The sequence below is a fragment of the Staurois parvus genome, unplaced genomic scaffold (genome assembly GCF_062004578.1).
Source record: "Staurois parvus isolate SC_StPar_1 unplaced genomic scaffold, SC_StPar_1.0 ptg000230l, whole genome shotgun sequence".
Classification (NCBI taxonomy): Eukaryota; Metazoa; Chordata; class Amphibia; order Anura; family Ranidae; genus Staurois; species Staurois parvus.
The window spans coordinates 3,949,075-3,965,904 of NW_028318026.1; the positions used below are offsets into that span (position 1 = coordinate 3,949,075).

The 16,830-nt window shown below is 40.5% G+C and overlaps 1 protein-coding gene across 2 annotated transcripts in view; it reads left to right on the forward strand.

Moving 5' to 3' along the window:
* Nucleotides 1-342: 342 nt before the first annotated feature.
* Nucleotides 343-16,830, forward strand: part of LOC149460430 (cytochrome P450 2D20-like) — a 33,797-nt gene continuing 17,309 nt past the window's right edge. Inside the window, exons 1-7 of one of the 2 annotated variants that reach the window (XM_089679697.1) lie at nucleotides 343-383; nucleotides 497-725; nucleotides 3,854-4,016; nucleotides 7,904-8,056; nucleotides 8,927-9,087; nucleotides 11,311-11,484; nucleotides 15,203-15,344. In XM_089679697.1, coding sequence (XP_089535823.1) covers nucleotides 549-725; nucleotides 3,854-4,016; nucleotides 7,904-8,056; nucleotides 8,927-9,087; nucleotides 11,311-11,484; nucleotides 15,203-15,344 — 970 coding nt within the window. In that variant the 5' untranslated portion in view covers nucleotides 343-383; nucleotides 497-548. Of the gene's footprint in view, nucleotides 726-3,853; nucleotides 4,017-7,903; nucleotides 8,057-8,926; nucleotides 9,088-11,310; nucleotides 11,485-15,202; nucleotides 15,345-16,830 lie in introns of both variants that reach the window. The other variant, XM_089679695.1, reaches the window with a different exon arrangement.

The window sequence follows — 16,830 nt, forward strand, 5'->3', positions numbered from 1 at the left end:
TAAAATAATGGCAATAAATGAAAATGTATAATGACTCTAATCTACTCTATACAAGGTGAAATTAACTTCTAAATGTTTGTAGAGAACCAAAAGTATCACCACCAAAAACAGTCCTGCTCTGAGATCTACCAGTGCCAAAAACAATGATCTGCCTTTCATGTGTACATTTAAAAAATAATATGATATTGCTATTAAAGATTTAGATGAGCCACTCCAAACTTCAAAAGTCAATCACAGAGTAGCTAGAAAGTCTGTATTGTATGCAGGGGGGTGTTTTATTGTAGCAGTACAACTATTGGTTAACAGGGAAGGGCCTGGAATACAGCCAACAAAGGAGGAAACTTTTTTTCCCTGGCCTGCAGATAAAATGTCTGTATAAATCGGTATGTTTCAACATGGGTTGGTATTCATTGCAAGGATTTTAGAAGTACAGATTAGGTCAGATGCAGTCACCGTCTGCCTTACATTTTAAGGTATTATACTTTTTTGTATTTAGAAAGTAAAGTCTATCTGGGGAGAGATCACATTTAAATATACAGCTTCTGAGTATGCCGCCTGTGTGGACCACAACACTTCTAGGACTTGCAATCGCTGTCCTTGCTCTGGTGGCTGTTTGGGTAAAGAACAGAAGACGAGCCAACTACCCTCCAGGACCCTTCCCTCTGCCTCTGATTGGAAATATTTTCCATGTGGATTTCAACGACTTTCCGGAAAGTTTATCAAAGGTAAAAATAAAAAAAAAGCTATAATGCTATTAATACAATAAACTTTAGAGAAAAGTGAGAAACTCTGTCAGGTTTATTTTACTGCTCTTATGATATTGCTATTGCTTGCTACAAAACTGAAGCTAGCAGGGAGTGGGAAGAGTTAGAGCGATACTAAAACACAAAAACGAACATTTGTTATATTGCAGCTTACCAAGCCTTAGCTGTGGCAGCTACATTGGTTATCCTTTTTTGTAGACTTTCTTTGTTTCATGTTCACTAGGTGACACTGCCAGTAAGGCAAGATTTAGATGTGTGTCTAAACTCACTGCACTTCTGATGAGTGATCTATATTCAGAGTGCTTTTCAGAGGCAATTGACAGGCAGTGAAGAGACAATGTGACACCTCCTCACTGCCTTGTTTTAACCCAATTTTTCTGACAAATGCATCACAACTGCATGAGGCATACAGTTGCTGGGTGTTTGTGGCATTTTCCCCTTTGCTTGAATGGGCTGATCATGACATGTTGATTAGTTTTTGCTGCAGATGCAAAGCATTGTGATCACAGCATGTAAACTGTAAACACCCCTGTCAATGCACACTTAAAGTAGTTTTAAACCCTTACATATACCCAGTGAAGTGACTGGCCTCAGGTGACACACAGAGATGAAACAAATCCTCCTACTCAAGTTGTACCTGTTTATCTGCAGCGGTCTTTACCCTACATCTATTCACAGTGCAGAATTTAAACAGTATCTTTGAGCTCTGAAAAACAAAGGGCGGGGAGCTGAAATTACATCAACGAGGAGAGTTCTGAGAGCTGATTGGAGGGAAGAGACACCCCCCCCCTTCACATAGCTCACAGAAGCATAGCTGAGGCTGTCAATCTGCTGGAGCTCCTCCCTGTCACTATTTTTCTCTTGGGGTCAGGAAAATTCATCAGCAGTGACTCATGCTGATAGCAGAGGAATGTGACAGCAGATAGAAATGATACTTAGTGCACTGGATTGATACAAGCACACACTATAGAGGGATATACCTTGTTCATATTTCATGTCTGAGATTTACAACCACTTTAATATAAGTCTGTTATTTTTTAACAAAACATGCTGTCCTGCAAAAGAGGCAGGTAAAGGGTTGAGATAACCATTTACCACTAACAGTGGTCACCTTTTATTTATTCATTTTTGAAGACATTTATCCCAAAAGGACAAAAGGAAAATAAACTGTTAGGCACCTTTCACACAGCGTCATTGGGCCATCGGAGATTATTATGTGTACTATGTCTTGTCTTGAGCATTTTAACTCTTTATAGGGGATTATGTTAAATAAATCTTGTCAGAGTTGTTAGAGAGATTTTAGCATACACTGTATATAATGAGGTTTTTAAGAAATTTAGTAAAATAAAGTATATACAGTAACTTTTTGTACATGAATATATGTGTGGTATTTTGTTAGCTACATTAAAGTCCCAAGGGGTTATTTTTCTTGAATTTATTGTATTTTGGGGATGAGCAGCCAACAAATCCTTTCTATTGCTAACTGTAACTGTAAGAGTGTTAACTGGAGTTCGGCTTCAGTCTGTTAATGCATCTAAATTTGCTAGTACATCTAACACTATCCTCTGTCCATTCTGGCAATGCTGCTGTCCAAAGGTATCTTTGTTGCTCCTTCATCCAGAGTGGGTGCACCCTGGTAGAGGAGGTGTTAATAGCCAGATCACTAGGTGAAAATAACAGGAAGAAAAGTTAAAAAAGAAAACTAATGCAACCACAGCACTTTAAGGATCGGTAACGTTTAGTTTACCAGCATAGAGGATGTTCGGGTAAATTTGAGAAACTTTGGGATGCTTGGTTGGCCACTCCAGGTTTAGCCCATTTTGATCTAATAATGCATAGGCTGCTGTAGTTCATTTTGATTGCAATTTGATTATCACTTTCTTAAGACCAATTTATGTCTCTCCTGTATTCCCTGGTGGGGGAGGAGTGCTCTTTGTTTCCCGCGGGTCCACTGTTATGGGTATACTCATATTGTCCTGTATATGCAAAATTACCTTATCATCTGATTGTATTGTAACGTGTTATCTATGTAACTTTGCACAGACTCTTGAATTCTTGTCTTATTGATGGCACTGAAAGGTTTTCTTTACTATGTTGTTTGGTTTGTTAATGATTCAGTCTTTGCTACCATTCTGTACATGCTTTGTCATTTTGGAAATGTATGACTTTACCATTAATAAACGTTATTTCTGATTTAAAAAAAAAAAAAGGATCGGTAAGCTGCAATATATTACATTTTTGGTTTTGTGTTTAATAGCACTTTATATAGGGAATGTCCAAGCAGCTTTTTTTTGCCAGTGTCCAATCCCCAAAAGTAGCTGCATAATAGTAGCTCCATTCATAATGATTAAAGAGCATGTGTCCTGTACTGAACTACAGGAATCAGATTTTACTGATTAGTTATTATTTCTCCTCCATACAGCTCTCCTTAGCTACTTTTTTGTTGGTTATGTGATAGAGAAGACACTAGTAGCTTGTGATGAGGCAGAACTTGGTTTACTTGTGTGGCTTAAGTTGCAAACATTCAAAACATTTCAGCAATCTGTAACAGCAGACATCTTGGTTTAGAAGAGAGAGAAGAGAGAGAACCAACAAGTTTACAGATATGCACAACTGGTAACCTTAGTGTACAGTGCCATCTACTGGTCAAGTGATATTAACACACAATACTATATAGTACATGCTGTTGTATTCCCAACATTTTTAACACATTTCCTCTCCTGGTCCAATATACTGAGTGCAGGAAGTCAGTAAAGGCGGTGTAAATGGCAGTTGCCAATATGATTTGCTACCAAATAAGTATTATTAGTATTAGTAACAGTAATTGGTAAAATTTAATTAGTAATAGATTACTACAAGTTGTGAAAGAAGAGTGAATGAAAAATGTTTGGTGAACTCCATTGTTACTGTACATACAAATGTCTTTACACTGCTGTGCTTGGTATGGATATTGGTAGACTTCAACTGAAATCCTTCCTTTTTAAGGAAAAGTAAACAGAACTGAGACCTTTGTTTTGTTGCTACTGTATATAACAACCTATACTATTAAGTGTCATATGTTTTATACATAATATTTTTTCTGATTTCAGTTGCGGATGCAGTATGGAAACATATTCAGCCTTAACATATTCTTTGAAAAGATCGTTGTATTAAATGGATATGATGCTATTAAGGAGGCACTGGTCACAAAATCGGAAGACACTTCAGACAGGCCCTCTATTCCCATGTTTGAACATGTTGGACTGAATGATGGTAATTAATGGTAAAATTTTGTGGGAGCCAGTGAGGGAGGCCAGCCACTTTGGGAAGGGGGGGCACACATCAATGTAGTTTATCCATTGATCTTTTTAAAAAATAATTTCCAGAAACCCCTTCTAACAATAGCATACAGGTCGCCACTGCTGACCTCATTGTAAACATGGAAGTTGCCTGGTCCAGTGCCTTTGCTATTGTTACATTGAATTAAATGTATTATACCTATTGGATCAGTATGATAGCCAGGCAGCTACCAATAGCAGCCACATTTTTATGTCAACAATGCAGGAACCAAGTACTTTAGTTTTTCTACTGCTCAGTCCTATGAGTCTGGCAATGACCCTGGATGATAGGTCTAGACTATATACCTGACTTCAACATTTCTCCAGCTCATGTTTAAAGTAAACCTATGCCCCAACTAAGCATAATAAAATGTTTACATATTCTGAACAAACAAGAAAAGGACTTTAACACAATCGCTTGTTCACCTCTGAAAATAAATTTATCTTTTGCACGTGACTGTGAAATGGTGAAAAACGCCTTTACAGGTAATCAATCAATCAATTTAGAGTTAACCATGAATTATGGCCCTAGAATGATTGCTCTCACTCTGACATTTGGTGGGATAAATACCATGTTTGGTGCAGTTGCTGTTTACATACTGTACATGTGTGGGTCCAAATTTAAATTTGGATGTATGTGCGAGGGAGTCAGGGATGTTTTTAATTTTTTTATTAGAATTTTTTTGAATTTTAATTACAATTTAATGTGATTGTAAAGGCTGAAGGTTTTTTAGTGACATGCATTCTATGCATGAAGGTAAAAACCTTCTGTGTACTTCTCCCCCCACAGTCCCCCTAATACTCACCTGAGCCCCCTTTCGATCCAGCGATGTACATGGGAGCCTCAGCTGTCTCAGGTCTCCCTCTCCATTGGCCATTGCCTCCTACTGCTGTCAATCACAATCAGTGAGCCAATGAGAAGTGATCAGGGGGCAGGGCCAAGCAACAGCTCTATGTGTCTTATGAAGGCATAGAGCAGGGTGAGAGTGAGCAAGCAGCTTGCTATTGGGGGCACTGGTCAAGGGGGAGGAGCCAGGAGCACTGGTGGGGTAGAGAAATACTATTGCACAAAGCAGGTAAGTATGACATGTTTGTTATATATTTATATAGAGAGAAGTATGGACTTTGAAAAAACAAATTTTGCATACTCATCTTCATGCTGCAGCTGTCCGACGGTGGCTCTAAGACCAAGAACTGAGTAATCACATAACCTCTGATCGCTAAATTCTTGGTCTGCTCATAGCGGACAGCAATGACTGTCAGTTACCTTTCTCTGCTCTGCCCCTCCAGTGCTCGCTGGAACACTGGGCAGGGTAGTGGGTGGAACCAGCCAACGCACTGAAAGGAAGAGCCAGGTGCCGATCAGGCAGCTGGGTGGATCCTGACAATATTGTTGGGATCCTTCCAGAGCCTGGGGTGGCTCTGCCAAATCAGCTGATAGTGGGCAATAGCCCACTATTAGCTGACTGGGTCACAAGAGAGTAAAAATAGGTGCACTCCTTTTAGTGAAAGTTTTTTATTGCTGTCTGTGTTCCTGCTGAGTATATTCATCATCTCTACCTGTCCTAGTAACCATTGTCACTGGTACATACAGTAAAGTGATGGGAATTACAAATTTTTAGAACTGTCACAGGAACAGAAGGTGACAGTGACAGGTTTCAAATAATGTCACTTCAGCTACGGGTGTTAGGTTTCCACCATCTGTAACTTGTTTCTAGTACAATTATTATCCGCTAATTTGATTTTGAACTAAAAACCACAAAGAAATTTACTTGTGTTAAAAAGAAAAAAAAGTTTTCACACTTTATTAAAATTTTCCTAAAATCATCAATTCAAATCCAATATCTAGATATTCACATTGCGCATATAGTGTCAAACAGTAAATAAGCTTGATACTGCAACATAGTACTGTTGAAATGCTGAGTGGTACTCTGAATCCAGAATCCATTAACACTGCACAATCATGAAAACCTTGATTGTCAGCTTGTTCCAGTGGACTGGGACTTCCAACGCATTTGGAATCATAACTTTTATCTTCATCAGGAATAAAGTATCACTCTGTAAAGCAAAATACTACAATTTAAAATAAATTCCCAGAAGGGGGAATAGACATCCTAAAGTTAAAAACCTTTCTTCAATATCACATTTACAACATTACGAGACCCATTGTCCCTCCATACCAGGGTGCAAGAGCCAAATCTCCCAGGAGATAAACCATGAGCATAAAAAGACTACACCGGCCCAAAAACTGAGGGAAATGCTGCCCTCATACAATTAAAAAAATTGCATCAATAGGTATGTCTTGTCAGAGATATTGTTTACACCACATAAGCATAGTGTGGGCACTGTTTTTAATATAATAAAATAAAATAATATGGCTCCAAAATTCCAACTTATATAGCAAAGGGTGATAAAAAGGAGCAAGAATGGTAGATCCTTATATGGAACTCTTGTAAGGTTTTTTTGCTGTCTGTGTCCCTGTTGAGTATATTCATCATCTCTATCTGTCCTGGTAACCATTGTACGCAAAGTAATGGGAAATCCAAACTATTAGAACTGTCACAGGAACAGAAGGCAACAGAACAGTTTTAGAGACATTTCCTCCTACTTTCTCCCCAACGAGATACAGACAGCTATACTGAATGATGGGGATCTAAACCCTTACTTATTCTATCTAAAACTAAAAATGTTGTGGTTTTACTACCACTAGAATAGTAGCTAATAAATGTTGTTTATCCTTGAAGTTTGTAGCAGAATACCAAGATGGTGGCCAGGTATCAGAAATTGTTTTTGCACAGCCAGCTATAAAGCCATCAGATTTTGCACCTCATGATAGATGTATAAAGGTCCACTTAAAACTCGTGTTGGTTTTAGATAGGTGTTGGTGAGTTGTGTCAGCTTCTGGCTTCTTGTATGTCTTAGGAACTCTAGTGACAATTTCTTCAGATGAGTTAACATTGTTACTTAATATAAGGGAATCTCACTCTCAATTCAGTGATGAATTTCCCCTTAGATTTTAGGCAGAATGGAGGAGGAATAGGAAAGCCTCAAGGTCAATAAAAGTCAATAGGCATAGAGATCTTTCAGCTGGATTCCTTGAAAGATATTACACAAAGTCAATTGGTGTCCTAGCCAACCAAAGGCAACAAAAAAAACCCTGAAAATCAGATTTAGATGAACTTGTTAAAGCTAACCTGTCATATCTATAAAACTATATAAATTGTACCAGTATTTGTATTTAGCTCAGTGCCTTGAGAAGATCCTGGATCCTTTATCCAGGCTGTACACAGGGCTTCAGCTTCTACCCAAGTTTTTTTTTCATCACACTGTAGGCACAGCCTGCATGAAAGTGGTGACTCTGCTCTGAGTTCAGGAACAGTGCAGCCTCATTTCCATACTAATATGGGAAATTTCATTAAGATGACTTTGTTGGCAGTGTCATCAGCTATTTGTTCTCACCCCATCTCCTTTTAGACTGTCTTCTCTATTCCTCCTAGCAGGCTGCAGACCCTCTTCTCCATGCTTTGTTACAGCAGCCAATCACCGTTCTTCCTGGTCTGATTCAGACCCAGCCAAGATGGCTTCCCCCTGCACTGGAGACACTCCATACATGAGCATTGCAATGTGGTCCTCTTAAAGTTGGCTGCTGCACTTCTGCATTAATGAATATTCAGTTTAACTCTGTCCACACTGCAGAAGGATAATACAGCAGCAACAAAGGAAGAGTTACAGCAGTAGTTATAAGCTACAGTCCAGGTTACATAAGTTTAATTCACTTTTTATACATTAGCAATCCTGGTAAACCTGTTTTTTATGGTGTAGGTATCGCTTTCAACAGATATGGACATCACTGGAAAGAACAAAGACGATTTGTTCTTTATACTTTGAGAAACTTTGGGATGGGCAAAAAATCTATTGAAGAGCGAGTGAGGGAGGAGGCTGGATACCTCTGCTCTGCTTTTCAGGATCAAGAAGGTAAGACAACCTGTGATAAGAGGTGTTGTACAGCATACATTATTTTCTTCTGAGGTAGCAATGTAATTTTTGAATAATAGGTTACAATGCAATGGGGGTGTTTCTATGATTATAGTGGAAATCTGTGCATCTTTACACTATGGAGGGTAAATACTTTTATAAATGACCTGCATTTTTCATGTGCAGGTTTAGTGTGATTAATAGATCTATAGGATGTCCTCATTACACCTATTGAAAAAAGTGACCATATGCTGCATATGTTGCATACAGCAGATTGTAAGACTTTCCTAGAACATACACAGCAAGAATATCTTCATAGCAGGGTCAATGCACTAAGCTGTACCAATCAGTATTTGCAATAACAGCTATTATGTTCAGCAATTAGAACCATTTAGAGTTGCATGTGATGGTCACATGGTTGAAAATAATGACAGTTAGAGCCAGGGGCGGACTGACAACTCATGGGGCCCCTGGGCAATAGGGGATCATGGGGCCCCTGTGTTCTTGCCCAAACTCAAAAAAGCCTATGAAAAAGGTACCAGGGGCATCTCATGGGGCCCCCTATAGTGCCCGAGTTTCCAAAGTGTCCGCCCCTGGTTAGAGCAAATAACACATATTGTATAGTATAGTGAATTGGGTTGCAGTTTGCATATTCTAAGCACCTGAGAAAACACTTGAGTGTAAGCAAGCCTGCAGATATTCCTTTCAGTGCTCTAATAAAAACAGAATAAGCTGGCATTAGCAAAATTAAATCTAGAATGTGATTACCATGAATACCTGTTATACTTGCTTTGCTTTAATTTTTCTTGGTAACTAAATTTTAATTTTTGGAGTAATGCTACCATAATCTTGGTTATCATATCTTTTCAGGGCATCCGTTGGACCCATACGTATTGATTAATAATGCGGTCAGCAATGTTATCTGCTCTATAATATTTGGAGACAGATTTGATTACAACGACTCATCATTCCAGAGGATGATCTACCTGCTAAGAGAGTCATTTGAACTGGCATCAAAACCTATGACTCAGGTAGCCATTCGCATATAGTCTGTGTCTGAATTGCTGTCATATACTGTTTGTGAATATACAGAGTTAATGAACCAACTGTTTTCCAACTATTTGCCATCTTTGACATGTGTAACATGTTTTGAAATAAAACAGCAGAGAGCTAATCATATTATATAAACTATTCATAGGCTCACAATGTGTCATGCATTCATAACTGTAAACAAGGGTAATTCATGTATGAGGATCCGCTATATTTGATCGTAGAAGGGGTGGACACATCCCCCATATAAACCTTAAGAACAATGCAGTCCTTTCATAGGAAACTTGAGCTACACTGTGATGTATTTGGGGACTAATAAAAGACATTCATAGATTGACAGAGTTCGCTTCACTCTATGAGGCTTCTGCCACTTTCTGCTATGAAAGCCATGGATTATTATGAACTTTAATTCATATGAACTTTGTGCATTGGGGTATTATACACCTCCTCCAGCGCCATTTGTATCTATTGCACTCATAGCAAAAAGTCCAAACGGTTTATAGTCAATAGTAAGAGTGTGATAGCCAGAGGAACATTTGCAATAGAGTGAAAAGTGCAGAGTTTAACCGCTAGCCTACAGGGCACTTATACCCCCTTCCTGCCCAGAACAATTTCCAGCTTTCAGCGCTGTCGCAATTTGAATGAAAATTGCGCGGTCATGCAACGTTGTACCCATATGAAATTTTTATCATTTTTTTGTGACAGATAGAGCTTTATTTTGGTGGTATTTCATCACCTCTGGGTTTTTTTTTTTCTTAAAAAAACCACTGAAAATTTTGGGGAAAAAAAACGTGTTTTTCGTAGTTTTTGTTATAAAATTTGGTAAATAAGTGATTTTTCTTCTTCACTGATGTGCGCTAATGAGGCTGCACTGATGGACACTGATAGGTGGCACTGATGGGCACTGATGAGGAGGCACTGGTAGGTGGCACTGATGGGCATTAACAGGCATCACTGATGGGCACTGAAAGGCAGCACTGATACATGGCACTGATATATGGCACTGATAGGCAGCACTGTTAGGCGGCACTGACTGGCACTGTTAGGCGGCACTGACTGGCACTGTTAGGTGGCACTGGCTGGCACTGATAGGCGGCACTGATGCACACTGATAGGTGGCACTGATGCACACTGATAGGTGGCACTGATTGGCAGCAATGATAGGTGGTACTGATTAGCATTGATAGGTGGCACTGAATGGCACTGATGGGTGACACTGAAAGGCAGCTCAGATGGGCACTGATATGTGGCATTGATGTGCACTGGTAGGCACTGATATGTGGCATTGATGTGGCACTGATGGGCACTGATGAGCACTGACACAAGGCACTGATGGACACTGACAGGTGGCGCTGCTGGGGCTACAGTGCCCTGATGATCAGTGTACATGTCCCCTCTGCGGAAAGCCGATTACCGGCTCTCCTCTCCTCTCGAGCTGTCAGCGTGACAGCTCGAGAGGAGAGAAATGCCGATAACCGGAATTCCCCTGTTTACACGTGATCAGCTATGATTGGACACAGCTGATCACATGACCGAGCCAATATCTTCGGCTCTTTCCGTGATCGGTGATCTGCTGTGTCCGAGGGACACAGCGCACCGCCGATCGCCGCACGCTCCCTGAGCCACGCATGCGTGGTGAGAATGGGAGGAAGTCATATGACGTCCTCCCAGAACGAGAGAACCACCTTGGGTCCGTCATATTACTATTTGGCAGGCGGGAGGTGGTTAAAAAGGGTGGTCATTTGGAGATTGTCAAGCAAGAATCTTTTTCCTTGATTGGGATTCATTCTGGAGGATACATCTTACCTCAAAAGCTTGTTTGACTCTTAAGCCTTATCAGCTAGGAGTCCATTTAATTTGGTGAGTGTGGGCCATACTGGAAGCCACGGATGGCGTTGGTACGTTGGATTTCCTTTGGCACCGTTTCTTTGATTGAAGTACTTTTTTTTTTTTTCTTCACCATTGATTTGGGACAGTGGACTTTTTTTCCCCCCACACACACACACATACATATATATATATATATATATATATATATTTATTTATTTATTTCACTGATGATATATTTGTTTATACATTTTTCACTGATGATTTCACTTTTTTTTATATTATTTTTATTGATACTATTTATTATTTATATTAATTTTTGTGCTGTGTTAATATTGATTTTAAAATAAGTAAGAGCCTGTTTTTTTGTTCTGTAGTTCTACAAACTCATGCCTTGGCTGATGAAGGTCCCCGGACCCCATCAGAAGCTTTTTCGAGTTATACGCACTTATCTAGGCTTCTTGGAAGGCATCATCCATCAACACAGAGACACCTGGGATCCCAGCATCAAGAGAGATTTTATTGATGCTTTTTTTGAAGAGATGGAAAAAGTAAGGACATTTCTTCTGAAATATATTTATTTATCATGTTTTTTCTTTTCTCATAACACTTTGCCACATGATGAGTTGAAGGGAATATCTGTTATGATGTATCAAACTTTCTGTTGAACTAAATATTACCACTGCTGGCTAGCTCTCTATGACAACCTGGTGTATGGTATAGCACACCAAAATTCTGCCCAGGAGATCATTTTTATACAGTATTTTAATATTTTTATTTTACATAAATATTAAAGATTTTTGATTAGTTGCTGTGGGTAACAACTCAATTTCCATGCTCATTTCCTTTTCCCTGGTTTTAAATCTGCCTGATCTTGGATGGTCATAGTTCTGTTTTTGTTGGGGTTTTCCTAAGCTAAAGGATACATTCTCTTTTTAACCACTTCAAATCCAGACACTTGCACCCCCTTCCAGTCCAGGCCAATTTTCAGCTTTTAGCACTGTCACACTTTAAGTGACAATTACTTAGCCATGCAATACTGTACCCATATGACATTTATTAATCATTTTGTATACAGATAGAGCTTTCGTTTGGTGGTATTTGTTCACCACTGGGTTTTTTATTTTTTACTGTATAAATGAAAAAATACTGAACATTTTGAAAAAAAAGTTTTTTGCTTTGTTTGCTTTGTTTTTGCTAAAGTTTTGTTCAAATATTTTGCAAATATATCATTTTTTTGTCATAAACATAGGCAAAAATACATTCTGCTACATTTTTGGGGTAAAAATAAGCAAAAACAGTGTATATTATTTAGTATGTGTGAAAGCAATAGAATCTACAAACTATGGGATATATGTTTGGAAATTGATCAGTTGAGACCCCCAAATGCCGGACCCTGGTATGACGTATGACAGTGCTCAGGACACTGGAATGGGGTATGATAGTGATCAGGACATCAGCATGAGGTATGGCAGAGATCAGGATGCTGGTATGGTGGTGATCAGGATGCTGGTATGGTAGTGATCAGGATGCTGGTATGGGGTATAGCAGCGATCAGGATGCTGGTATGAGTTATGGCAGTGATCAGGGTGCTAGTATGAGGTATGGCGGTGATCAGAATGCTGGTATGGAGTATGGCAGTGATCAGGATGCTAGTATGGAGTATGGGGGTGATCAGGATTCTGGTATGGGGCATGGTGGTGATCAAAATGCTAGTATGACGTACGGTGGTGATCAGGACTCCGGAATGGAGTATAGGGGTGATCAGGATGCTGATATGGCATGTAGGGTGATCATGATGCTGGCATGGGGCATGGCCGTGATCAGGATGCTAGTATGGCGTATACGGAGATTAGGATGCTGGTATCGGGTATGATGGTGATCAGGATGCTGGTATGGCGTATACGGAGATTAGGATGCTGGTATCGGGTATGATGGTGATCAGGATGCTGGTATGGCATATGGCCATGATCAGGGTGCTAGTATGGGGTATGGCGGTGATCAGAATGCTGGTATGGAGTATGGCAGTGATCAGGATGCTAGTATGGAGTATGGGGGTGATCAGGATTCTGGCATGGGGCATGGCGGTGATCAGAATGCTAGTATGACGTACGGTGGTGATCAGGACTCTGGAATGGAGTATAGGGGTGATCAGGATGCTGATATGGCATATGGGGTGATTATGATGCTGGCATGGGGCATGGCGGTGATCAGGATGCTGGTATGGCGTATGCGGAGATTAGGATGCTGGTATCGGGTATGATGGTGATCAGGATGCTGGTATGGCATATGGCCATGATCAGGGTGCTGGTACCTGGTATGGTGATGATTGGGTGGCATTGTTGCTGGTTGCGGTGGCAATGTTATTGTGAGCACTGGAACAGGTGTATTATTTATTATGACTGAATAGTGATCAGGGACACTGGGGTGGCTGGCACAGCAGTCTATGAGTGTACATGCATAATCTTGTACTCTCATAGTGAGAGCAGAGAGAACCAATCTTTACACTTTCACTATTTACTATGTGATTGGACAGTACTATGATCTGCTCTGTCCGGGTGACATAATGATCGCCAGGCTCCCAGGAGCATAGTCTGTGAGCTGCGCAGGAGTCGCCGATGTACAGATATGTTAGCCTGCATCAGCACAGCTTCCCGTCTGCCATCTATAGACTATCGGTGGATGGGATGTGGTTATAATAAATGCCCATTTTTTGCAGGTAAAAAATGTGCATGTACAGTATTTCTTTTTTTCTAAGGGGCCTGTAAAGCACTGCATCCACCATCATCAGATCTCAGATGCAATGTATGGCTCCTGCAGACTCAGGATAGCTGTCTGCCTGTACCTCACATACCAGTAGGCAGTTACCTGAGAGCAGGAAGATCAATGAACTACAAGACCGCTCACCAGCTCTCACACAGCAAAGCTGTTCAGATTCAGCAAGAAGTCACTCCGGTCATCCATTTTGTTTAGCATGCAAGAAGGATTCTATACTAGTATTACAGGCAACACAGTGGCCTAGCAGCACTAGGGTTATTGGTTCAAATCCCAACCACAGCACTACTTGCCTGGAGTTTGCATGATCTCCCTGCACCTGTGAGGATTTCCTCCCACACTCTAAATACATGCTGATACATGAATGTGAGTTTGGGACTGTAGATTATAAGCTCCTTGAGAAAAGGAACTGCTGTGAATGTACAATATACATGTTAAACTGTGTGTACTATATAAATACCTATAATAAATGTTTCAGCTTTAGGCTTTTGTTTACCTCTGCCTGCTACAGGAGAGATACAGTCAGAAGGTACAATGGTACTGAGTTATGAATATTTATGTCTCCCTGGCAAATCAGTAGGAGGTTTATTGTCAGTGGTGCATGCTGGGGGAGGATATACATACATTTATTTAGGGTGACATTTTTTGCCTCCTATGCTATGGCCAGGAGAGGAGGCTGTGTTGGAGGTCTTTTGCCTCCTAGGCCTGCTGCCTGAGGCGAGTTGGACTAAGAGTGAGACTGTGTTTTTGGGGTCACGATAGCCACTGCTCTGCTAAAGGCTCCATTCAGCAGGAGTGGAGCAGGATGATGATTCCCTGTCTGTAACATCTTCAGGAAGAACATTGCTGCTGGTGTGTGTCCTTGAGAGGTGGGTATAAGCTGCTACCAGTGGACATTGCAGAAAGCCAGAGCTGCTCATTCTAAAAGTACTTGTATGACCTAGTGATGTTTTACAATTTGAAGAGTATAGGTTGTCATTTCTCCTTCTCCTTGTATTGACCGCGATACGTTTCTTGGGGTATACTCTGCACTAACCCCTTCTACTGAGTTTATTGTTCCTTAATATACTCTCTGAAGCATACTAAAGTGACTATTGCCCAATGTCTTCCATCCCACAAAGAGTCAAGAATTCTATCCTGAGATTTGAAATGCTGGCCCACCAAGGTACCCAAGGTCTGGTTATCTCAAGGAAACCCTAAGTTATCCAACATGGTTTTCAGTGAGGTGAGTTAGTGCATTTCTGCTACGATCTGATGCAAGATGGTCATTTGAATTAGATCAAACAGTAAAGATCCCCATCATCTACTGTAGTGTACTACTTAAAATTTATATTAATAATTTAACAACCTATACTGTATATAAATATTTTATTGAAAAAAAAGTTTTTTTTTGTTACAGTATAAATGTAAATGCAGTTCTTCTATGAAAAGGATGAGAATAATAGACATCACTAAACATACATTATTTTTGTATGTTCAACTATTTATTACCAGAATAAGGACAATCCCAACAGCACATTCAGTGAGAGGACCCTTCTGTATGTCACAGCAGATCTCTTTGTAGCTGGCACAGATACAACCTCCAACACATTGCGCTGGTCTCTTTTATTGATGCTGCACCACCCTCACATCCAGGGTAAGTATTTACTGTCTTTTCTGTCTTTTCCTATGTAGCAATACCTTCTTGAGGGCCGCTGAGTTTTGGGTCCCCCTAAGCTATGCGCATCCAAAGTCAGTAAACAGTCCATGAGCTTGGTTTTGTTGTTTTATTAGGGGTTAACGACTTGGATGGGGTCTAGGGGTATATAGGATGCCTAATAGAATTGAAACAACTTGGAGGGCAACATCCTATGTACAAAAGGGCAAGAATTCAGCAAAAAGCACACAAAAAAATAGATCCTAGACTCCCAACTCCTTCAGTAGTGGCTCTTGTCTTTTGAAGGCAGTTTTTACTAGAAGCACTTGGTCCCCTTAAATGAACCTCCTCAGACCCCAGATGAAAATTTCTTCATCCACATGGCTGTCTTGAAGAATATCTCAGGGCAAGTGATTCTGAGACAAATGAGAATGCTGTCCCAGGAAGAACTAGTTGGGTTTTGCACCTGACCGCCCTCTCCCTTGTAGGCCAGAGGGTGTAGAGGTACTCATACTGTCCTGTTCCTGTAGCTTTAAAAGGTGAAGCTGCTTTCAGGCCTTACGCTGGGCTGGCTTCTTCTCCTGCTGACAGGCTGTCCTTTCCTATAGCTTGTAGAACAGTAGAGTCACAGTGAGAACAGTCACTCTTTCCAGCTCCCAGCCTGTAGGTAGACTCCCCTCCTCTCAGGCCCCCTTCCAGGCTCCACACCAGCAGCACTTCCTCACTCCATCTTCCAGCCAACTCTCCTGCTGGCTAGGCTTTGTCATATTTAAGGCTGACCTAGGTGAGGCCATCCTAGAACTCCTGCCTGGGGATTGACCAGATTCCCCTAAGTATGCAGATCAGTCCTACCACCCCCTGCCTACTGGCTTCTAGAAACCTCTCCAAGCTTCTAGAGCAGGGGGAGGTACCAGAGGACTGACCTGTAGAGCCCTCCAGCTCTAACCTAAAGTAACCTTGCTGACGCACACCCAGGGTGACTCACACCCAGGCTTCTAGCAAGCCTCCAACTATACACATAAAAAATTTACAATGGAGGATATTACGCTTAATTAAAGCTGACTGCATCCAAAGACCTAAACATACAAGGTGATCCACAGTAGATTTCACCTACAGATATTGGGATGAATACGCACAACTAATGTGTTTGATGTTGTATTCCAGAAAAAACATACACTGAATTTTATTTTTAAACAAATGAGGAGTTACAGTGCTGTGAAAAAGTATTTACCCCTTTCTGTTTTTATTTTTTGCTTGTTTGTCACACTTCAATAAATCAGATCATCAAACTAAGTTTAATATATATATTAATATAACCCGAGTAAATACAAAACGCTAAATCATTTATTAAGGGAAAAAAGCTGTCCAAACCTGCCTGAAAAAGTGATTGTCCCCTAAACCCTCTGCTGCACTCAAGTGCACTTGAGCTTGAGGTCACAAACTGATGGCCGGACATTCTCCTTCAGGATTTTCTGGAAAAGTGCAG